At 45.8% G+C, this 24,804-nt stretch overlaps 1 protein-coding gene across 1 annotated transcript in view; it reads left to right on the top strand.

Moving 5' to 3' along the window:
* Nucleotides 1-24,804, top strand: part of KCNK10 (potassium two pore domain channel subfamily K member 10) — a 93,061-nt gene that overhangs the window by 35,746 nt on the left and 32,511 nt on the right. Inside the window, exons 2-3 of the mRNA XM_016210118.2 lie at nt 1,074-1,408; nt 17,689-17,806. Coding sequence (XP_016065604.2) covers nt 1,074-1,408; nt 17,689-17,806 — 453 coding nt within the window. The remainder of the gene's footprint in view (nt 1-1,073; nt 1,409-17,688; nt 17,807-24,804) is intronic.

The following is a 24,804-nucleotide window of genomic DNA, read 5'->3' as shown; positions in this document are numbered from 1 at the left end:
GGGACCTTTGAGAATTCCATGTGTCCTGAAAACCAGGGGAAATTTCCTTTCCAGTAGCTTCTTATTAGAGAAAATAGAAGAAAATTGTTATTACTAATAGCTCAGGAGTGATTACATTGCATCTGAGTCACGTTTTCTGTTGAGAGATATGGTTGGGAGGCATTTTATTATTATTATATTTTCCAGGAAACCAAGTTAAGTGGCAATAACATGACTCGTTGCTTCCTTCCTTCATTATGGCAGCCTTTCTTTTTCTTCAACTTTAGTAGCCTGCAGAAACCCAAACTTTCTTTACTGTGTCTCTTTTTTTTTTTAATATGTCTTTATTGATTTCAGAGAGAGAAAGGGAGAGGGAGAGAGAGAGACAGAAACATTAATGATGAGAGAGTCATCGATCAGCTGCCTCCTGCAGGCCCCCGACTGGGGATCGAGCCACAACCTGGGCATGTGCCCTGACTGGGAATCAAACCATGATCTCCTGGATCCCAGGTTGATGCTCAACCGCTGAGCCACACTGGCGGGGCTACTGTATCTCATTTTTTACTCAGATCCCTTATGGCAAGTTCACCCTTCTTTGTTTTGTGACCACAGCTCTGGGTAACAGGGCCTGTTAAACTTGCTGGTTGTGCATCTCCTCTCTGCTTATCGGTTTCACCTGGTCCTCAGTACTTGGACGGAGGAGCTGGGTATCTATCTGTCATCTGTTTGCTCTCCAAGTTGAACAATATGCCTGTTTTTCCAATATGGTGATTTGTTGTGTGTCTTACGTATTATTTAAAGGAGGAAGCTGAGAGAAGAAATGAATGATAACAGAGGCCTGGCTTCAACTTTGGACCCTTGTAGAAGCATTTCAAACTCAATTAATAACTTTGTTTTAAACTAGGACTCCCGGTGCTCACTTTTTTTTTTTAGAATTCAAATAAGCACCTGATAACGTTCCCTAAAGGCAGTCTTGGTGAAGCAGTGCTAATCCCCACGGTTGAAAGCTGGCTCGAGGGTGGCCTGCGCGTGAGGGCTGAGCGGCCTTGTGTTCTGTGTTTATAAATGACTCTCTCTCCCCCCCTGTTTCCCAGTGGCCGTTCCCGCCGCAGCGCCCCCCGTGTGCCCGCCCAAGGCTGCCGCTAACGGGCACTACCCGGCCCCACGCCTGTCTATCTCCTCCCGAGCCACGGTGGTAGCCAGGATGGAAGGCGCCCCCCAAGGGGGCCTGCAGACAGTCATGAAGTGGAAAACCGTGGTGGCCATCTTTGTGGTTGTGGTGGTCTACCTTGTCACCGGTGGCCTCGTCTTCCGGGCACTGGAGCAGCCTTTTGAGAGCAGCCAGAAGAATACCATCGCCTTGGAAAAGGCAGAATTCCTGCGGGATCATATCTGTGTGAGCCCACAGGAGCTGGAGACGCTGATCCAGGTGAGCGGGGAGGGACTCGCCCGCAGAACAGCCTGTGGGAACAGAGGACAGCATCGATTTTGTCTCTCTGGTTCTGGGATCACCTGCCTTTGGTTATGACGCTCCTAATGGTCCGAGAGGACCTCTCCGGAGAGGTGACATTTGAGCTGAGACCTCAAAGAAGCCAGACAGTGCGGCATGTGAGCATGCGGGGGCCACGGGGCCTCGCGTGCAGTGGCCCTGATGTCGGAGCCGCCTGTGATCTGCATCACCCGCCTCTGGGTGTAGCTGTCAGAGGCAGCAGCAGGCGAAAGGGTTGTCGATTTTCAAACTCAAGTCTGCTTATGTATGCTGATTAACGTCCCGGTTCTGAAGTCTCTGTGAGACGCTGGGCTAAGAGGGTGCCCCAGAAGCCGAAGAGAGAAGGCATTTTACTTTATTTTTTTTGGAATAAAAATAATTTTTATTTATTTTTTTAAAATTTTTAATTGAATGTATTGGGGTGACATTGGTTAATAAAATTATATAGGTTTCAGGTATACAATTCTATAACACATCATCTGCATATTGTATTGTGTATTCATCACCCCAAGTCAAGTCTGCCTCCATCACCATTTATTCCCCTTTACCTTCTTCTCCCTCCCCCCACCCCCCTTTCCCTCTGGTAATCACCATGCCATTGTCTATATCTGAGGTGTGTGTTTTTGTTAATCCCTTCACCTTTTTCACCCAGCCCCACAACCCACCTCCCCTATGACAACTGTCAGTCTGTTCTCTGTATCTATGAGTCTGTTTCTGTTTTGTTTGTTTATTTGTTTTGTTCATTAGATTCCACATATATGTGAAATCATATGTTATTTGTCTTTTACTGACTGGCTCATTTCACTTAGCATAATGCTCTCCAGGTCCACCTTACCAAAGGGTAAGATTTCCTTTTTTATGGCCAAGTAATATTCCATTGTGTAAATGTACCACAGCTTTTTTATCCTCTCATCAACTAACAGGCACGTGGGCTGCTTCCAAATCTTGGCTATTGTAAATAGTGCTGCAATGAACATAGGAGTGCATATATTCTAAGAAAGAAGGAATTTTAAACAAGCTAGGATGCTTTAACCTACCAAAGTCCATGAGGATGGAGTAGAGAAAAGGCCACCAGATGTGGGATGAGAAGGCTATTGTTGACTTGGGACAGCCATTTTGGTGGATTTATAGGCTGAAATAATAAGGATATCAGTAATAATCAAGGTTGCTGTTTTTGAACACTTACCATGTGTTGAGGCCCTTCCATACCCTGGATATTAAGGAGGGGAAAGACCCATAAAAAATGGAGGCAGAGAACTACCACCTAGAGAAGCAAGGCAATGAGAGCAGAGGGTAGAAGTGGCCTTGGCAGTGGTGAACTGGCCTGGGAAGGGCTGTGGGAGAGCAGAACCATCTAAGGTGGTGTGACAGCAGGAAATGAAGCAGTAGGCTTGAGGAGTCTGCAAAGAGAGAACTGAGTCCCAGGAGGAGGGAGGGGAAAAGGTTGGGAGTCCAGCTGGAGGGCTTCCCCTTGGAGGTGAGGGAGGGTGGCTGCCTCTGAGGCTGAAGCCTGATTTCCAGTCCTGCACACCTTCCTGAACCAGAGGAGCTGGCCATGGGGAAGGTGGTGACATTTACGGAGGCCAGGCAGAATCTCATCTTTCTGGAGGTTCTAAAGTTTGGAAGGCAGGGGGATGGGAAAGACAGCTTCCATGATTCCTTCTGGCTCTGGGATTATCTGCATTAAATTCTGATGGCGAGGACAGTCCAGGATTCTGTAGGATTTGCAAATCCCGGCTGGCTTATTATTTATCCATTTCAAATTGCATTGATAGGAGGGGGGAATTCTGAGGTCACTCATGATCTGGCACCTTCATAGTAATTATATTCTTTTTAATTAGTTTTGATCATCTGACTTGAGTCTTAAATAAATAAAAATACACATTTTCCACCCTGGGAATAAATATGATTTTATTCCTATGCCCTACAATTTTTATTTTTAAAAGTAACACTTTTAAATGCTAGCATTCAAGGGCAGTGTTTCATATCACTCTCACTTAGATGGTCTTATCTTTTTTTTTTTTCTTTCACGAGAAAATGCTACCAAATGTAGTGATGAGAGTATTGCACTAATCTGCCGGATTTAAGGCCTGGAATGCCATGAGAATGGAGGAAATAACTGTGAAGTAGTTTTAACTAAGAATGCAATTCCATTTATACATGTTGTGATATGCAGTGAGATCCTTTTTAGTTACAATACATATAATAAATAACCCAAAAGGTGGCCTGAATTGAGTCTACGCTCCTGCTTGAACTTCCCATCCTTAGACAGGGAGACCTCAAGGCAAAGGGCTGTGTCCACCTTTGTATCCATGTAGAGCCTATGCGTTGCTTTGCACCTAAGTATTACCCAACAGAGAAATGCTTTTGGAGTTGGATATCAAACTAGATCTATACCACTGGGGACGCTACGAGATATCCGAGCTTATTCATGCGTTTGTTTACTATTTCAGTATTAATCCTTTGGCTCTCTCCTCTAAAAAAGGGCTCAGAGGCCAGAATGAAGGACAGGGTGGGGGAGTGTAGAGGTTCTAACTCTGATGCTGCCAATTAAGACCTGTCCCAGGTTTTGAGCTGAGGGGTTTCTCTGTGAAATGGGGTGTGTGTGTGTACGTCCTTAAGATCATCTTTATAACAGTTTCAAAAGCTACCTTTTTTTAGGCACCTTTTATAAGTTAGGCATCTTATACCCATTATGTCATTTAATCTTTCCAGCAACCCTCTAAGTTGGTATTATAATGCCCATTTTACAGATGAGGAAACTGATGCTAAAAGAGGTTGAATAACTTTCCAGTTGTCAATGTAGCAGATCTGGGATTCAAAGTGAGGTCTGTCTGACTCTCCCCTGCCCCGCCTGGTGAGTCTACAAGCTCTTAAGTAGGTCTTGCTTTATCATAAGCTCCACTCTTTCTTAAACATTTGCTTTAGGTGTCACTTTCCAGAATTCTAGCAGAGTCAAGAAACATTGGAGTTCTTTGCTCTATAACAGAAACATTTCTCTGTTTCTTCCCTCTATACCCACTGAGTCTTAGAGCTGGAGCTGGGGTACCTTAAGATCTCCACCTACTGTGACTGAAGGATTTTTATTTGTGTTTAGCTCCAGTTTTTGTAGGTTAAGTAGGTTTAAATGCTGAACCTTCACAGGATGAAAATGTCCACACTTATACACCAGGCAGCATTCTCTCGTGTTATTCCTCTGAGCAGCACCACAGTGCTCATAAGAAACATGGTATTTGGGAGGGTTTCCAGTGTAGTGTTTTCTAACCTGGAAAATAGTATGATTGTATCTTTTAAAGGTCGGAAAGAAGTGACTGATAGGTAGAAAATTGGATGGATGGCATTTATCTGGTAATACCAAGACTCTTGTCTAGATTGAGTGATCCCTTCATAAAGCTAAGCTGGACGATATGGTTAATGTCATTAATAACAAAAACAGAGTTATCCGGAACAGCGTAGCCCCCATGAAATGGCCAGAGAGCCTTGCTGAGGAGTTTAGATTTTATGCTGTGGGAAGTGGGAGTCACTAAAGCATTTAAGCAAGGTACCGACATGATGGAAGTTATCTGTTGGGAAGGTAACTCTTTTAGCAATGGGGAAGTTGGGTTGGAGGAAGGAGAGGTTGGAGGGAGAAAGACCAGTGAGGAGAATACTGCGGTATCACAGATGAGAGATGCTAAGAAATAGAGACAAGGCCACAAGAGAGGCCTGTCTTTTCAAGGTCAAGAGAGTCTGACCAAGAAAACTTGAAAATGAGGAAACTGGTCAATTAGAATATTTAGGATTTGAAGCACCAGTGGACATTTCAGGCACTTTCTTCTCTGTTTTCTTAGCAGAACCCCAGGATGCCATACCTCAGGGGCTTTCTGGTTTCTTTTGTCTGCCTTCCCTAATAAATAAGTGGTAGCAATCACAATAGCTGTGCTGCCTACATGGCCTTTATGAAGATTTCTGGATGCCTTCTCTGTTTTCCACGTCCCTATCTGTTCAAGCATAGCCTGGTGGTCGGCATCCGGACTCTGGAGCTCACCTTCCCAGGTTAAGTCTCTGCACTGTTCATGGGTGTCGTGGCTTCGGGGAGTCACCCTAGGCCTCAGTTTCCCTTCTGCAAAGTGGAGATTATAATAGTAGTATTTACTTGTTAGAGTGCTTTGAGGAGTAAACAAAAATAGCTTAGTTGCTTTTAGCTATTGTGATTGCTATCGTTTATTTGTTAGGGAAGGCAGAAAAGAGAAACCAGAAAGCCCCTGAGGTATGGCATCCTGGGGTTCTGCTAAGAAAACAGAGAAGAAAGTACCTGAAATGCCCACTGGGGCTTCAAATCCTAAACATTCTAATTGACCAATTTCCTCGTGCTTCTGTTAAAGTGTGCAGTCCTTGTCACAGAAATTGTTCCCCCGAGCGCTGGGTTGGGCTGCTTCCTCCATGCTGCCCTGTCTTTGTGGCTTGAGCCCAGGGAAGCCACTTAGCAGTTTTCTATTCCATGTAGAGGGCTTACTCTGGCCACCTAGGTAATCATTTCTATGCTGAGCTTTGGTGGAGACTCTTAGCCTCATATCTAGTTGATAGACACTAGGCCTAGCTCTGTTGATCTCTGTTCCTCCTGGTTGTTCTCTGTGTGGTTTGAGACATAGTTTCAGAGGCCCTTGGGGACCCAGAAGGCTCAGGCAGTCCCCAAGGAGCAGATCACCTGAACCATGTGGTGACCACTGATTCCAAGGTGTGACTGAGGGAAAGGGTTTGTATCCTCTGAGCCTGGTTGTCACTTATCCCCCAGTGAAGCATTGGATCTTATAGTCTGTGCCCTGGGGCAAGGCACTTAACCTGAGCTGGGCCTCAGCAGTTCAGCCCATAGAGGACTGTAAGATCCAGCCATCTCCAGGATCTCACTCCTGAGATATGTGAAGGAGTCTAGATGACTGTAGTAGAGAAACCCTGCAGAGCTGTTGTAATATTAAAACATAGCTCCTGCTTATTGGTGGTTTACTTTCCTCTAGACACTGTTCTAAGTGCTTCTGTCCTTGAGCTTATTCAACCCTTGCAGCAAGCCTCCAGGCTCTGTCATAGTGGTTCCGTTTTACAGATGAGCAAATAAATTCTAAGATGTTAAGTAGCTTGCCCAAGTTAAGTAACAGTCAATAAGTGGTTAAACTGGCACATGAGCCTTGAGAGCAGGACTCCAGACCCCATATATTTGACCATTGCACTACACAGCTCACTTGTGTCAATGATGACTGTCTGCTACACGACGTCTGGGCCTTTTCTCAAAGCTTTTACTCCAAGGGAAAGACTGGAGGGAGAAAGAGAAATTAGTAGGGAAAAGCTGGGCTGTCTGGCGTGGTACCGTTGCCCTCCAAATGTGGACTGTTGATTTTCGAAGCAGGGGGTGTCCAGGAGGGGAGGAGGCGCATTAGAGTCAGGTAGACCCGGCCCCTTGCCCCACTGAGCATCAGGCTCCCGCTATAAAGGGACTGGACAGCCCCTTTCATTGGGAATATTGAGGGGAGTGAATGAGAGAACCCACATGAAGTGCCTGACGGAGCACCTGGCATACAGTTGGCATTTAGGAAACATGGTTGCCTCCCCCTGTTCCATCTTTCTTCTCCAAGGTGAAGCGCAGGGAACGGAATTGAACAGACAATGATAAGCAGAGTCGGAGTACTTGCATTTCTCTGGCAGTGGAATAGAGTAAATTGAATATGTTTTTGAAGTCACCAGTTCGGGAAACTTGATTTGACAGTCACTCCCTCGCAAGAACTTTGTCAGATGCTTTCCTATGCCACAATTGCTACTTTCCCTGTCCCCAGTACAACTGTCTGAGAAACGTCTGTCATGACTGCTCTTGGAGAAAGTAATGCATTCATCTTCTGCAGTCCTCAAAGACAAAATCACGAGACGGTTTCGCTGACAGACAGGACAGGATGAATGCTTGTGCCCACGTGGATGGGGATCGGTGGTCCTCGTCTTTCAGGCCGCGAATTCTTAGATGTTAGAAGATTTTGAATGTCCTCAGTGCAGCTGCTGTGGTCACATGGCTGTGGTTTCTCCAGGTAATCACCACGTTGAAGGGAGGGGTGTTTCATGGGTGTGGGTTCAGTGCTGGATGAGAGTCCCCCAGGGAGCACCCAGGATTTTTCATAGGAAGTGCCTACATGTAGCAAAAGCAACAAGGTTTCCTTTCTACTGGAGAGCATCCTGGGGGCAGCTTGGGGTAACCCCAGAGTGAGCAGGTTACCTCACTGCCTAGAAGGCTGACTTTGCCCCGGGCATACTACAGTCTCCGTCTCGGCAAGTTACTTAACCTCTCAGAACCCTCTTGACCTCAAAGTGGTTACCTTCTACTCACAGCAGCCTGTTGTCTGAAGGAGCCTGAAGCTTTCACCTGCCCAGCAAGGGCCAGGCCTGACTTAGCAGGACAGGGATTCTAGGAGAGGGAGCTGAATGAGGGTCTGCAGTGGAAGGAAGCTGGGCTGTCTAAGGACAGAGAGAATGGAGCCAATATGGTCAGAGGTCAGTTAGCCAAGGGAGCTGGGTAAGCAATTAGAATGGAGACAGGCAGGGGCCAAACGGTGCCGGGCTTGGTGTTGGATTCTATCCTAAGAGCACTGTAAATCCATACATTGCCATTTTGGTCCCTCATATAAACCTCAAGGGTAGCAGTGGTCATCATGAGCTGGTTTGAAGTCATTGATTTATTGATTCGTTCATTTAACAACTAAACATTTGTGGAGTACCACCTATGATCCTCTACTAAGGGTCTTGATCTGGATTTCTGAACTGGTCTATCCTCAGAGGTGCCAAAATTCAAGTCTGGAGGGACGCCTTCATGAACCCTCCATGGTGGGCGGTGCCCTGCTTGGCACTCACGCTCGTCTCTACACTTTTCGGACTCTGTTGGATAATCATTTTTCTCATTTGTCTCCTTTCTATACTGAGCTCTTTCAGGTTGAGTCTGTGTCTTTCATTGATACATCCCTCGTGGCTGGCACAGTGGCTGGCCGAAAAAAGATGTGTAAGGTTTCAGGAATTAATGAATAAATCAGGCCTCCTAGATCTGTTTTGGAGACCAAGAGCCCTTTGTTTAAAATCATCAAGAAACCAAGCCCAAGATGATTTTGTTTCTGTGCAGAATAAGACCTTTCTTTTCATTCTGGTTGTCAAGAGTACTCCTTTCGAATCATCTTTCTGTCTCCTTCATGCAGGAGCAGATTCCCTTGGTGTCCCTAGCTGCCAAAGCTTTCCATAGTTAGGAATATATAAGGATTATAAGGAAAGCATAGCACCTGAGACATCCGTTCATCAGCCTGCGGAGATCCTTGCTGTGAGTGGAGATCAGAGCCAGATAAGCTTTCTCCTTCCTGCCCTTGGCCATCCCTTCTTCCCAGCAGCCTTTGTGCAGGAAGTTTAGGCCACAGCCCAGGCAGCAGGTGACCCCTGGTGAGTGCAGGTGAGGGTTCTTTGTGCCTAAGGACACAGCTCTGACGAGATGAAGTGACTCCTCCCAGCTATTGCCTGCCCTTTCTCCAGCGAAGCCCTCACATAGAAGACTGTTCAATGAGTGCAAGATTGGGCCTGCAGCCCCTGCCTGTCTCTACGGGTCTCCACGTCAGTATTATTATTGTCTGTATCCCTGGGGTTGTTGATTCCATCACTGTTTGGTGAAGAAAAGCTAAAGCTTTTAAGCCAGAAATTAAAGAGCTAATGGAAATTGGCATGTCACTGGAAAAACAAATTTGCAAACAAAAATTCAGTGCTTCCCGCAAAAAAACCCATAAAAATAAAACCAAAAAAATGAAATGAATGCTACTGTGTTTACACCTATATACAAATGTGCACGTGTTTGCTCTTTCTTTAAAGTGAAGCTAGAAATCTTTTAGCAAGATTTTGATGGCATGTGGCTCGTACAATTATTTCCATTACTTATAATCAAATGTATTCATTTAGATAGCTAATATTTACTGAATGCCTGCCCTGAAGTAGGTGCTGTGTTAGGCTCTGGTGGTCAGAAAAACACAACAAAAGGTGCAAAATGCCCTGGCCAGTGTGGTTCATTTAGTTGAGCTTCATCCCATGCACTGAGAGGTGACAGGCTCGATTCCCGGGCAGGGCACATGCCCTGGTTGCAGACTTGACCCCCAGGACAGGGCATGCAGGAGGCAGCCGATCGATGTTTCTTTCTCAGCAATATTTCTATCTTTCCCTCTCCTTTCCTCTCTCTCTGAAAATCGATAAAAATATATATATTTTAAATGTTTTAAATATGGTGCAAGATACCTACTTCCTGTCCCCCAGACGCTTCCATTCTAGTGTTAATAGTGTCCCTAGCTAACACTCGCACGGTGTTTACTGTGGCCAGGCACTGTTCTAAATGCTTTCTGTATTCTAAGTCATTTCATCCTTACAATGGTCCTTTGAGGTAGAGGTAAGCAGCCAAGGAGCAGAAACATGAAATAACTTGCCCATGCTTACGTGAGAAGTAAAAGTGGGATCTGGAATCCATACTTTTTAACCACAGTGCTGTATTCCTGGTTGGGGAGACCGACTTGGCTTGGGTGGTTAGTTAGAGCTCAGTGTGACGGTGCTGGAGACAAGGAAACACTCAGGCTCTGTGCACAGAGCAGGGGTCTCTGACTCAACCTGTGGGGCCCTCAAAAGGACCTTCATTCACCTGTGATAACACCAGAGTATAACGATTATCTGTTGACTGTGCTCTCGAGGGACGTGGCTTTTCACCTTCGCATCAGGTGTTGAGGCTGGGTCAGTACAGTCTCTTTAAAACCAAAGGGCATGAGTTATTGCTCAGGTCTGCAGCGGTCTATATGGAGGACATACCTTTTCTTTCCTTCTCAGAGAAAATGGGCAGAAGGGATGAAAGACTTCCTGTTGCAGGTTAACTTTACTGAATAAATGAGGTTTTTGTCTCTTGTTCTTTGAAAAATGAGGACCAGAAGTACAAATTCCTACTTCTTTTATTGGCTTTTTGGGGGCGTGGGGTAAAGGAAGGTGACATAACAGATGAGCTTTAGAAAAATGTCTGCAAGTTGGGCAGGCAGATATCTGTGGGGGAGAGGAGAAGGCCAGAGCTAGGAAGGTGGACTTTTAATCCATCCCGCTCTGCCTTTCACTAACTGCTACAAGCATGGGCAAGTTAATCCTGTCTGTTGCCTCGTTTAGAAAACAGGAATAATAATAGAGTTTATTATTACAGGATTTTTGTGTGTGTGAAGGCTGAATAAGATAAGAAGGCAGGTTGCAAATGCTGGCAACTATGATTATTTCTATGAGAATTCTAGACCTTTCTTTGAAGTCCCTGGTATTGTCCCCACTTCTGCGTCTGCCCCCACGTCAAACAGCGATCATCAGAGGCAGGTGCTGACCTTCTCTAAAGGTGCACAGGAAATGAAATATTAATTGGGGATTAATATTGAACACTCAAGAGCAAGAGAGAGTCTAGGTGAACAGCAACAACAAAAACAAGGTAGCAGAAACATCTTTTTTTAAAATCATGGTTTTAATCATCTGTTAAAGCTCAGACTCTCGCGATGCAGTGGCAATGGAAGGAATAGTGATCTTTGAGTTAGCTCAGGCTGCAAAGAAGCAGAATTCCTGTAGCTGCTTTTGTAGCCTAGTAAAAAAAATTTCCCGGAAAGTGGATAGACTCACCTTTGATAAGAACAATCCCAAGTGCAGAGATAGCAGGGCATACATCATACAATCTCCCCAGGGCCAGGGCGATTTTTCAACATCACTTGGCAAGTTTGTTATTGAGTCTGTAGAGCTTGAGTTCAAACTGAGATGAGAGATGACAGTGTGAATGTTTACTGACCTTCTCAGAGCATATATCCTCGCTTCCTTGGTAGACTTGATGCTTTCCTCGTGGTTTAAAGCTTCTCTTTTTTCATCCTCTCATGTAGTCAAAGAGAGAGAAATTAATTTTACATTGTTAGGCACAACTTGGAAGGGGAAGGAGCTCCCCCAAATGTGGCTGGATCCCACATGACAATGGTTAGATAGGTTAGTCATGAGCGTAGACCTAGGTGCTGATGAGCTGAGTTTTTAACATTTCCCCCCCGAAGAATTAACTAGCGGTAACAAGGAAAGCGAGCTTGTCTAAGACCGTTGGCTCTGAATGTGTGGTCCAGTTCACCTTGGCTTTCTCCTGCTCTCATTCTCCATACAGGTTTTCCATTTATCCTGTCCAGTCTGCAGCTGGGCTTTACTTTAGATCATAACCAGGCTGTGAAGTTCTGATGAAAGCCTGCCGCCTGGCTCTCCCGGGAACTAAGGAAAGGCTAATATTTGCACATAACTGACACTTAGGACAGCAGGAAAATAAACACCATCATAATACTCACCGTGGCCCTGAAGGTGCCTCCCTCTTTGCCTTTATATGGCCTGGCCTGGTTTTTGTCAGTGTTTATTTGTGGGAGCCTCTCAGGTGATGTGGGCATAGGATGGCCCGTCTGCTCCGGCCAGCACAGCCTGACTGCCACATGGATCATCTGCCTCGGTGGGAGGTGAGGCCACGTGTGCATTGGTGTTCTTTCCCTTCTCCCTTCCCCTCTCATAGACACTTGAGGTGCCCAGCCTGGGTGGGAGCCAGCCGGCTCTCCCCAGAGGGTCGAGATGGGGAGAAAGAAGAACACAGAGGGTGAAGAGAAGCTGCCTTTCTGCATACAGGATGGAGATCTTCCTGTTGACAGTTCTAATAGAGCCCACATGCTGGCTGTGCCTTGTACTAGCTGTGTGGCCATGGACAAGGTACAGTACTACACTAGTCCAAGTTCATGTGACCCATGGGGACAGTAGTGATGCCCATCTCCAGGGGTCATCATGAGGGTTAACTGAGTTAACCTGTGTACTAGTAACTGCTCAGAAAGTATTCCTGAAACAGAATTAATATTATTACAGATGAAACGACAAGGCACGCTGTCTAAAATCAAATATACATTTTTTTTAAATCCTGGCAAGGAAAGTCCCCCATTTTAAAGATAAGGAAACTGAGGCTCAGAGAAGTTGAGTTACTTGCACAAACTGAACATTTGCCTTTTAATCCATGAAATGTCTCTGTTGCAAAAGAAACATGAGTTGGTTACATGCTTTACCTCTCGGCACTGAAATCAAAGACTTCTTGGAATCAGCCCCGGAAGAGCCTTGCTGGGGGTGGGTCCAGATTTCCTCTCTGACACCCTCCCACTGCTATTTGAAATATTACTATTTTTAATCACTTTTTATTTTTAATTACAGTTGACATACGTTATTAGTTTCAGGCGTACGCCCCAGTGATTAGACAGTACATAACTTACTAAGTGATCATCCTGATAAATCTCGCTCCCACCTGGCGCCGTGCATAGTTATTAGAATAGTATCGGCTATATTCCCCGAGCTGTACTTTACATCCCCGACTCTTCTGTAACCACCCATGTATACTTCTTAACCCCTTCCCCCCTCACCCATCCCCCCGCCCCCTCCCATCTGGCAACCGTCAAAACTCCCTCTGTATCTATGAGTCTCTTTCTGTTCTGCTTGTTTGTTTTTCATTTTTAGATTCAACTGTTGATAGATACATATTTCTTGCCATTTTATTGTTCATATTTTTTATCTTTTTTTCCCCTTCCTCTTCTTAAAGAAGACCCTTTAACATTTCATATGACACTGGTTTGGTATTATGAAGAAAAGCTATCATTTAGAATCGAAGGACAGACGAAGAGCTTCCCAGACGAGAAAAAGCTGCAGGAGCTCCCCACCACCAGACTGTTTGAAATGTGGGCCTGACACGGGCCCTCCCCTGGCGCCAGCATACTCGCTTTTGCTGCAGTGAAGTATTCGGGTGTGAAACTCTCCCGAAGCTGGGAAATAAAGAGCACCTGCGGCAAACAAATTGCTACTGAGCTTCCACTTCCAACCCAAGGCCCCTCGTCCCCACCGCATGAGGTGCGGGTGCTGCTGGGGTTCGGAAGCACCAGGGGCACCTCTCCGTGGGAATGCGCGTGGCCTGCCACTTGCCTTTGTCCGTCTCCCAGGGTCTGTGGCCCCCCCTGTCCATTAATGGCTGAAAGTCTGCTCACTTTTAATACATTTACGAAGCCCTTTCACTCTATTTCACACCACCATCCTGCCTCAACCCCTGGCTAACTGTCCCCTCCATCAGTCCCTTTGCTGGCTGGGACTAAGAATGCCGTGGGCTCAGAGCCATCTCCGTGCCCCCCGATGAGGGATCCTTTGCTTTCTTCCGGGTGGTGCAAGCTGTGAGGACAGTGACTGTACGTCCTGGGTTACGCCTGCCCCGTGGTCCCAGCATGATTATGAACAGAGCCCCCTTTCACTCTGCAAGTGTCCTGGGTTGCGCCATAAATCAAATGGTCACCCAGCTATCAGTGCGCAGGCGTATGGCACCCGTCGGTGGCATTCTTTAGCCAGTCTCAGACAGGCTGAGTGATTATTGTGAGTCTGTCTTTGCGGTGCCACATAAGGACACAGATGATCTCACTGAGCACACAGATCATAGGAGAAAAGCCACAGACAGTTAGTGGTCCCCTGTGGGCCATCGATCATCTCCGTGTAATGCTAACACTCATGATGGTGTCTCACGCCGTCAAGAGAATGATTTACACAGCTGGGTTTTGCCTTATGGGGTTATGGTGCTGGGGGCAGGTGGGGGTGGGGGGTCCGAGTGATCATTGCCCACCTCCCACCTCTCTCCCCGCACGTCAGCCTCGGGCTCGCCTCGCTGGTGAGAGGCTGCACTTTCTGTTAGGCCTTTCAGGTCCTAATGCGGGGGGGGGGGGGGGGGGGGATGGAGAGAGTTTTGTCTGATCTTCAAGCCAAACAGTACAGAGCTCAGTCACATCTTTACCACTGCCTGTGTGCTCAGACCTTTCTAATGGGCTGGGGTGTCTCCCCTTTTGCAGCCTGAATGCAGGGAGAAGGGGGGAAAGAGAAAAAAGCAGCTTAAGAGCAAATGCATTTCATTTAAAACATTTTCTTGAGTTCAATTAAGATCGTTGGAAAATATTTTAGAAGATGAGTAAAGTTAGAACTATAAACTCAGAAATATTCTTATTGAACTGAAAACGATGCTATTAATTCAAGCGATAACAGCTGCTTGTACTGGGTTTTCCCTGTATGTCCATACCCCGAGTTTGCTGATTCTTTTTAACACTGGTGGTTTGTTGGGGTCTTTCTGCCTCATCAGGTCTAGATGGAACCAAACCTCACTCCTGGGACTGGGGGTTGTCCAAAGCCTTAGGAAGAGCTCAGTGACTCGTTGAAGGGCTTACCTTTCTCCTTCCTACTTCTGGTTTGAAATCACACTCTGGCCCCGCTGTGCCCATGACAATCCTTAATTTCCACAAAACGACTTCCCAAAGGCATTTGTGTGTATAGCCCACTTTACTGAAGATTTGGGGGAGCGAGAGAGGCAATTACATCATACGTAAAGCAAGTTAAAGTTGGATGCTGGGTGGGTGTGTTCTTCAAAAGTCCTGAGCAATGCTGGAACTGACCTCGAGCCTCCCACGTCAACTGACTCTCCTTTCTCTCTTTTCCCTTCCTCCTTTTTCAGGGCTTTCTCTCTCTTTTCTCTGTTCCCACCCTCTCAGGGTATAAAATCAGCCTTTCCCAATTTTTATTTATTTTTAAATTTAATTTTTAATGCAACACAGTTAAGCTTTCACCAGCTCCAAGAGCCCATATAAAGTTCGATGCCTCCACTTCCAAGGAATTCGTCTAATTAGAATTCATCCCTTGGGAGGTCCCTTCTGCCTAAATTCTTAGACAATGGCAGTCCTTTCCCCTCATCTCTGTCTGGAGGCGAGCATTGCTGTGGCAGAGGACTGTGTTCTGGGTACCACACATAGAGGAAAGAGCAAAACCATGGCTTTGGTCCAGCCAGGGTTTGCATTCTGACTTTACTTCCTGGCTGTGTCACCTGAGCCTGTTTTCTTACCACTGAAGTGGGGGATAATTTTACTTTTTTGCAAGTTGTACTAAGGATAAAACTGAACTTCTATAGCACCTCAGCGCGAGCACTCAACAAATGTTAGTTTTCTTTCCTCTCAACCGATAAGCACTTTCCTTGAAGGTAATATATGTAAACATTAAATATTTTATAAGTTTCATAATTCAGAAAAAAACAAAACATGAGAAGGAACCTTACTTCGGAATTTTTGATTAAATAAATAGTCATCTCTGCTTGTCTTTGCTGCAAATTTGTATTTTATATGCAGCATGGGGTCTGCTTATGATGTTTGTATGCAACACTCAGCACAGGGAGAACTGATTGAAACCAAGCTCTCCTTGCTGCTTCACAAAAGCTGTAAATATTAGGTATTGATGGTGTGATCTGAGGTCACCCAAGTGCCTGAGGCCTAGAGCTGTTCCCAGGTGCTATTTCCAGGTGGGCCCATCAGAGCTGAATAGAAAATGAGGAGATAAACACTAGTTGAGGCCTGTGGCTGGGTCTGATGGCATTCACAGCAGAGTGAAAATGGATTATTTTACTAGCAGAAAGGACTCACCATCTGTCTTTTCTCTACAGCAGAGCAGAGCAGAGTCCCTAGTGAATAAATGATTGTTGTCAATTAGGCCAATTTCAACCATCGGCAAAGACAGCCTATACGCATCCCAGGCAGCTGGATTTTAAATTCTAGGGTGCCGGGGTTTACGTTAGAAACAGTGGCCAGCATAGAATTTCATGTTCTTAGAGGCAGGAAAGAACCAACTAAAGACTTAAACAAGAGGGATTTTTTTTCTATTGTCCAGTCAACTGTCTAGGGTTCGGCCAGGTCCAGCCCGCATGCTGTTTTTGTGCAACACATGAACTAAGAATGGTCTTTGCATATTTAAAGGGTTGTAAAATGAAGACAAAAATATGCAACAGAAATCATAGGCGCCCCCACAGAGCCTAAAATATTTATTATCTGATGCTTTATAATGAAATCTTGCTGATCCCTGGTCTAGAGAGTTTATAATATCCCAGAATCATGAAGGCAACATTTAAGGGTGATTGACTTTGTCACTTGTAATCTAATTTGAGGCAACCCCAACAAAGCTTCCCCAACAAAGCTTAAAGGGCATTACTTAGGATAAGTATAATCACATTTCAATACTTAATTGTGTCCTGTCAGCTCCACACAGGGTTATTCCAGGAACAGAGTCTCTAGTGTTCTAGAAGTAGCTCTGTGTCTGTCACCTCCTGACAAAACTCCCTCCTGTCCCTTCCTCCCCTCTCCTCTGGCCTAGCCGGGGTTGGCCGGGCCCAGCTCAGAAGGGCTGCTGAGAGATTTTCACTTCATTCTGCACATGGCTCCCAAGGAAGCGGGCCTGGATTAGACCCTGAAGTAGGAGCACTTTACGAGAGGGCATGAGCAAAGGTCCAGAGTGTGAGGGACCGTCCCATGGAGCGTCCTGCCCCAGCGGGAGGCTTCGGTAGCCTGACATGAGGGTGAATCATCAATGTGGATAATTTCTTGGGAATTTTAAGGTGTGCGGAATTCCAAACCCAGTAGTCAACAAGGAGTCTCTGTCATCTATTTTTAAAAAGAATACTATGTGTCTCTGTGTTGGGGGGACAGTGAAATGACAGTCATAACATTGGCTATCCGTTAAACTCGGTGCAGGACACTGAGCAGAGTGCGTTACACGGACCGTCTCATTTAAGCCTCACAACAACTCCGTGGGGAAGGTATTACCATCCCCAGTTTTCATAGGAGGAAATTTAGGCTCAGAGAGGTTAGAGTAACTTGCCCAAGGTTCTGAAGTGATAAGAGGCAGAGCCAGGGTGGTCTGACCCAGGAACCCAAGCTCCTCCCTCCTGCACTCCTGCAACAAGCTCAGTGTAAGGCATTCTAACAAAGCAGAAAAGAGGCAAAAGCAACCGAAACCCTGTCTGTCAGGAATGACCGCTTTGGGTGAGAATCTTTTAGACATCTTTCTATGTAGTCTATGCAAAGCAATATGTATGCAATTTGCATAACCCAGGCTGGACTGCATAAATCTGCGCCTGAAAATTTTACATAAATGGCACCAGACGATATACCCTAGCTTTTCCCCACTTACAACTCATGCTCTAGTTTTAATTAGTGGGTGTGTAGTGTTTCACTTTGTGACTGTACCCTCATTTGAGTAGCCAGCCCTCTGGAGGTCACTGCAGGTTCTTGAGCAGGGAAATTATTTTTTTACCTTTTTTAACCGAGTCTCCTGCTTTCTCACTTTCTTTGCAGCATGCCCTTGATGCTGACAACGCAGGAGTAAGTCCAATAGGAAACTCCTCCAACAACAGCAGCCACTGGGACCTCGGAAGTGCCTTTTTCTTTGCTGGAACTGTCATCACCACCATAGGTATCCATTTGCTTGCTAATCTCGTTTCCTCGGCAGGCCACCCTGAGTAATGGCTCTTGTCAAACGTTTGTCCTCACAGAGTACACAGCAGCTTGAGTTTGCAAGGAGGCTTATGTAACACTGTCACATTAACGCAGTGGTTGTAGTGGATTTCAATAAAAGACAGAGAGGGATGAAGAACAGCACCCAGCCGGGTAGCTCAGGTCCTTAGAGCGTCATCCTGAGACACCAAGGTTGCGGGTTCGATGCCTGGTCAGGGCACATACAAGAATCAACCAATGATGCATGAATAAGTGGAACACTTCTTTCTCTCTCTCCTCCTCTCTCTCTCAAAATCAATTTAAAAAGCGAAAAATTCAGTAAGTGGCTTCTGTTGCCATATCCTGAAGCATAAAAAAATAAAAACAGTGAGAGACTTGGGAGCCTTCAGTTTGAGAGGACCTCGCGAAAGGTTAGATTGAAAAGTCAGAACATGAATCGGTCAATGACGCTCAGACTGCTCAGTTGCACTCAAATTCCTTTTTAAAAATTGTACTTTTTATTAAAGTTATCCATGAAAGAACCATATAAATGTTCTGGAAAGTTTGTTAACAAAAAACAGCAGTTTCCCATCTCCCCAGGGCAACCACTTTATTCCCTTTTGATGGTTATTTTGATATTTACCTCCGTGACTCTGAATATCTCGCTTGTATAGCCACTGCCTGAATTCCCAGTTCTGGGAATTGTGTCCTGACTTCCTACAGTGGGACATGGGAGGTGAGGAACTAGCTCTCTTGCATCCACTCCACGGGAGAAGGGCTCTCTCCCTGTCCTCCTGTCCTCCCACTAGAGTTTAATTAGAGCAGAAGCGAGCGTTTGCATTTCTTGGCCTAGGTAAGGGCTCTTCACAACTGATCATATGGTGATCTATAATTACTTCTCTCCTGCAGCATTTTTTGTCTTATAATATTTGTGTGTGTCTTTTTTCTGATACTTGAGGAGTTTTGTATTTTTATCTTAGGGGTTTTTATAATTATAATCGTACATAACAGCTTAGTGTTCTAGCTTTAAGCAGTATCTATTACTTCCCTATCGTGGGCGATGGCATCTCCCTCTCAACACGATCCCTTTAATGTTTACTTTTAAATTATTAAATATACTTCCGCTTCTGTTGGATGATTTGCCCTCTTTAGATGACACCTCTTGACCCTCAGCTGTTGCCTATAAGGTGAACTTAGCATCCCACCTTCTTTCCTTTCTCCACTATCAATTACTACTCTGTGTGTCATTCTGTAACATCAGGGTGTATAATGTACATCCTGGTCTGTTGTCCTGATACATTTGTTTTAGTCGTAATTCTCAGTTAAATGTGGTCAGTGTTCACCTCGAGTCCTTTTGCCTTTTGAGGTTTTCTTCCTCCTCACCTGATTGGCTGAAATTCACCTTCAAGTAGTTGCCTTAAGAATGGCTCAGTGGTTGAGCATCGACCTAGGATCCAGGAGGTCTCAGTTCGATTCCCGGTCGGGTCACATGCCTGGGTTGCAGGCTCGATCCCCAGTCAGGGGTGTGCAGGAGGCAGCCGATCGATGACTCTCTCATCATTGATGTTTCCATCTCTCTCCCTCTCCCTTCCTCTCTCTGAAATCAATAAAAACATATTTTAAAAAAAAAGAATGGCTCATGGGAGCAATATTCCCTGAGGTCTTTGTTGTTCAGAATGGCAGCTTTCCCCTTGAATGGCGGTTTGGCTGGAAATGAAAGCTTTGATCACATGTCTTTACAGGGTCTTGCAGGTGTTGTTTCACTTTCCTCTGATATTTATGCTGCTGTGGAGAAACCTCATGTCGGCCCAATATTTATCCCTTTTGTAAGCGACTTGATCTTTTATTAGTCTATGTAAAAGATATGTCTTTCTCTTTCATCTGATAGCACGACTAGGTTTTGTTTGATTTCAGGGAAGTTTTCTTGATTGTCACCTCTAAACGTTGTCTCTGTTGTATAGTGTTAGTTCTGTCCTTTGGCAATGATTCCAACTACACATATATTATCACTTTTTTGCCTGTATTTTATGTCTGTAATTTTCCTCTGTGCCTTTTTAACTCTGAAGATTTGGTTTTCATTTTGGTAATTTTACCCTCTCTGTTCCTTTTTCGGATGTCCTTCACAGTGCCTATTCCGCCATCTGTTCCTCCCAATTTCATTTTCATTTTGTGATCATTAGTGGATTTTTTTCCTTCCTATTTCTTTCCTGAATTCCATTAGCTCCCATTTCATCTTCACTGTTATCTCACTGTATTTTTTTCCTGATTCCTTGCATTTCTGCTTTGTGGTTTCTCTGTGAAGATTCTTGGAGGTGATTACTTCATAGTTCTTTACAATTTTGTCTGGTTGGGGCGACATTTTTCTACTGTCTTTCATCCATTGGTAAGTTTTGCTGCTCTTTTCACTTTTTTTTTTTTTTAATGGAAGCTTAATGTTGATGCTGGGCCGGTTTCTTTTTTAAATACTTGACACCAAACAGACTGGATGTTCCTGTACCAGCTACCTGCTGAATTTTCCATGGGGCTGGCGAGAGGAGAGCAGGGCGAAGCAGGTAGCCTTTCAGGTAGCACATCCCAACACTCTCTCCTTTCCTGCTGCCAAAGAGACAGCAGGCCCATCTGTGTTCTTCTATGAATAGTTCTACCTCATCTGTTTTTCTGGACCAGATTAAATTCAAGGGGGTGAGGGGGTTCTGCTGCTCTCCCTCTTCAACCTATATCCACACCTGGTGCAAAGACATCTCTTTTGAAATTCAAGGTGAGACCCTTACCTCCATAATTGGATTTTTGCTGGTACTTTCTGAGATTTGCCACTGATGGGCTCTTTTATCATTCTCTGAATTTCTTTTTATTTTTTTTCTATATGGTGGAATCACTAAATCATATCCCCCTCCCAGCTCTGCTGAAAATGAGTTTGGCAGTTATCTTCCTCCATTCAATAGTGAAGTCACACGGCAATAAAACTTCTCATTCAGAAGAATGGGAGACACACAGCAGCCACCAGTCCTTAGCAATGAAGGACAGGCATTGGGAGGCCCCTGTGCCCTCACAATGGGAGGATTCCGTCACTAACACCTGCACGGAGCTCTCTCATCTGTTGCTCTCTGAAGACTGCTATGCCGCCTGGGAGGCTCTTCTCCCTCCCTTATCCTTCATGACCACATGGTAAGTGGGTGCTGCAGAGTATACCTTCCTTGGGGGATGCACATCTTTTGTGATCAACTTTTTATTGGTGTAAGTTTCAGAGGCTTGTTTTAGAAGCACAGATTTTTGTTGTTGTTTTTAGACCTAGCCTTTAGGACCTATGTTGCCTCTACCTTGGTGCAATCAAGAAAGTTATGTGCAATAAGAAAATTCGGAATGAAAGAGAATTGTCATTCCTTCTTAGAAAGACTCTTCGACTCATTCTATGGCAGACTAGGTTCACACTTGCAAAGCTGCAGATATATTAAGATCAGCTATTACAGATACTAGAGGCGTGCATTACACTAGCTGGACTGGGACCTAGAAGTCTTTTCAGACACTCCAGACCAGATCCTGCCATACTGGTCCACAGCCTCACAGCCCCCAAGATGAAAAGCATTCACATTTTCTTGTTTTATAGAATGGCTAAATCAGCGGTCTGTGCGATGCACTAAAAAGCACTCTAGCTTCTTTCATATGAGCCCTGATGGTACTTACTGTGTCAACTCATTAGGAACCCAGAGGTTTGGTTTATTGAACAACTGTGTTCATTGGCCCCACATGACATTATGTGATTAAGGAATGCTGCCTCTAATGAAAAACATTTGCTATGTAACATCTCTTGCCTTTTTTTAAAATCTTTATTATTGAAAGTATTACAGGTGTCACATGTTTTTCTCCCAATTGACGCCCTCCACATCGCTCTCACCCCCTCCTCAGGCCTTCACCCTGTTATTGACTGTGTCCATGGGTTATGCATATATGCATATAATTTCTTTGGTTAATCTCTTCCCACCCTCCACCCCCCTTCCCTCTTTCCTCTGAAGTATGATCGTCTGTTGCATGTGTCAATATGTTTGGATCTATTTAGTTCATCAGATTCTTTTTGTTCATTAGCTTCTTCTTAAAGATGACCCTTCAACTTTTCCTGTAGTGCTGGTCTGGTGGTGATGAACTCCTTTAGCTTTTCCTTGTCTGAGAAGCTCTTTATCTGACCTTCAGTTCTAAATGATAGCTTTGCTGGGTAGAGCAATCTTGGTTGTAGTTCCTTGTTTTTCATCACTTTGAGTATTTCTTGCCACTCCCTTCTGGCCTGCAAGGTTTCTGTTGAGAAATCAGCTGACAGTCGTATGGGTGCTCCCTTGTAGGTAACTAATTGCTTTTCTCTTGCTGCTTTTAAGATTCTCTCTTTGTCTTTAACCTTTGGCATTTTAATGATGATGTGTCTTGCTGTGGGCCTCTTTGGGTTCCTCTTACTTGGGACCCTCTGTGCTTCCTGGCTTGTAAGTCTATTTCTTTCCCCAGGTAGGGGAAGTTTTCTGTAATTATTTTTTCAAGTAGGTTTTCAATTTTTTGCTTTCTTTCTTCCTCTCTGGCACCCCAATAATACGAATGTTGGGCCTCTTGAAGTTGTCCCAGAGGCTCCTTATACTATCTTCATATTTCTGGATTCTTTTTTCTTTTTGCTCTTCTGGTTGGGTGTTTTTTGTTTCCTCATGTTCCAAATTGCTGATTTGATTCTCAGTGTCCCCTACTCTACTGTTGATTCCATGTAAATTATTCTTCATTTCAGTTCGTTTAGCCTTCATTTCTGATTGTCACTTTATTATGTCACCAATTTTCTCGGTTGTTTTGGTAATAATATGCTTAAACATCCTTAAAAACAAAATTCTGAACTCTGTATCTGTTAGCTTGCTTGGGTCTATTTCATTTAGTTCCTTTTCTAGAGATTTCTTCTGTTCTTTCCTTTGTGACATGTTTCTTTCCCTCCACATTTTGGCTACTTTCAGGCGTTTGTTTCTATGTATTAGGTAGAGCTGCTGTGTCTCCTGGAATTTGTAGAGTGGCTTTGTGTAGTAGGTGTCCTCTAGGGTCCAGTGGCTCAGCCTCCCCAGTCACCTGAGCTGGGCCTTCCAGGTGCTCCCTGTGTGGGGTGTGTGCACTGTCCTGTTGTAGTTGAGCCTTGGTTGCTGTTGGCATCCCTGGGAGGAACTGACCCCCAGGCCAATTGGCTGTGAGGACCAGCTGCAACTACAGCCAAAGAGCTGCTGTGCTGGAGACACCCCTATGGAGTAGGATTTACTTCAGTGGAGCTTTGGTGTTCACCAAGTGGGCCCCTTGAGTGTCACTCATGGATGTGGTAGGGCTGTAATCCAGTGTGGTTGAGTCTGAGCACCAGGTGCACTGTCTCTGGGGCCTCCCTGGAGGTGCAAAGTCAGCCTGTGCCAGTTTCTTGCCCAGGGTGACCCAGCATGAGCTACACAGCAAACTGTAGTTGGCCGCTCCTTGTGCTGGGCTTGGAGGTGCCCAGGAGAGGCCAAGCTATGAGCCAATGCAGCTGCCGCTAGTGCCAGGCCTGGGGCCACTTATCAAGCTGCATGGTGCCCGCTGCTGCTTGTTTGAGAGATTTTAGGAAAGTCCTAAGCATGAGGCTGGAGAGGCCACTTGCACAGAAAAGCCCCTGGAAATGGCCTGGATGAGCTGCAGGTGGGGGGGCGGGGCCTCCGGGAATCACGGGGCGGGGCCAAAGGTGAGAGTCAGGTGCTGGCAACTCAAACATGGCGCCCGCCTGCCGGCTGTGTGCGGGGAGGACTCGCCACAGGAGCCATGGCCTCCACCAGCCCTTCTGCCCGGGAAGAAGCCGCCCTCCGCCTCTCGCCCGGATCTCAGGCAGGTTAGTCCCTCCCCGAGTGTCCCGGGTCCTTTCAGGCTGCTCCCGGCGCTGGGCTCAGAGGGAGTGTCCGAGTGAGTCCGTGCCGGGCCCTTTAAGAGGAGCTGCTGGGGCTCCCGCGGCCTCCGCGACCCCTAGGGACAGTCCCCCCTGCTTTCACAGCCCGGAGTTGTGGGGACGCCTCTTCTGGGCCCTGGAGCCCTGTGCTGGGGGCCTGCTGTGGGGCTGGGACCCCTCACTCCTCCAGGAAACCCCCACAGCCGAGATGTCCTCCCAGGTTTAACCTGCAGCCCTGGGTGTGGGCTCCCAGCAAGTCTCCGGGATCCAGCCCAGATCCTCTGGCGTCTCTGCCCCTCCTCCCGGTCTCGGTGCTTCCTCAGTTCCCTGGTTGTGGGGCTTCTGTGTAGCCGGATCTCAGGAGGCTCTGAGTGATGGTGGTTCTGTGTTTTAGTTGTGATTTTGATGTGGTTGCGTGAGGCGGCGGGTGCAGCTGTTACCTACGCCGCCAGCTTGTTTCCTCTCTTGCCTTTTTAATATGCTTATTCTAGAATCTCTGAGTTTGTACAAATGACACGTGGCCCTTGGTTTCCTATGCCTGGCATCCATTTACTTATTCTGGTAACCACTTCCACAGAGGTCCTCTGTCCCACTCTTGGCCTCCAGGTCTGGGGGAAGAATCACCTTGTCTAGACTAAGAAATCCATTACCTTGCCCGTGAGTGGCCACAGTCCTTACCAACAAGAACCTCAGCTCCTGGGCTGTTACTTAACCTTTGGAGGAAGTGACTTCCTTTCTTATCGGGGGTAAATCTGGAAAGAGATAGGCCTAGGCCCCTGCTAGTGGTTTTCTTCCTTTCATGGGTTGCTCTGCCTGGAATTCAGCTAAAGATGCAGAGTAAGAAAAAGGGAGTGAAAAGTGGGGTTTTGTCCACACCCTTTGAGCTTTGGGTGGAGCTATCCATGAAGTGTTAAGAAATAAATGTCAAATCTCCTATATACTGGGCACAATGCATTTCCTTTTCTGCCTAAGCCAGTCTGCATTGGGTTTTCTATTACCTAAAACTGAAAAATTCTAAGTAATACACACCTATGCGTCAGAGATCATGGAAAGGCAGCAAGTATCCT

Source organism: Miniopterus natalensis, chromosome 1 (genome assembly GCF_054644295.1).
Source record: "Miniopterus natalensis isolate mMinNat1 chromosome 1, mMinNat1.hap1, whole genome shotgun sequence".
Lineage (NCBI taxonomy): Eukaryota > Metazoa > Chordata > Mammalia > Chiroptera > Miniopteridae > Miniopterus > Miniopterus natalensis.
This window is presented reverse-complemented; position numbering and strand designations above follow the sequence as displayed.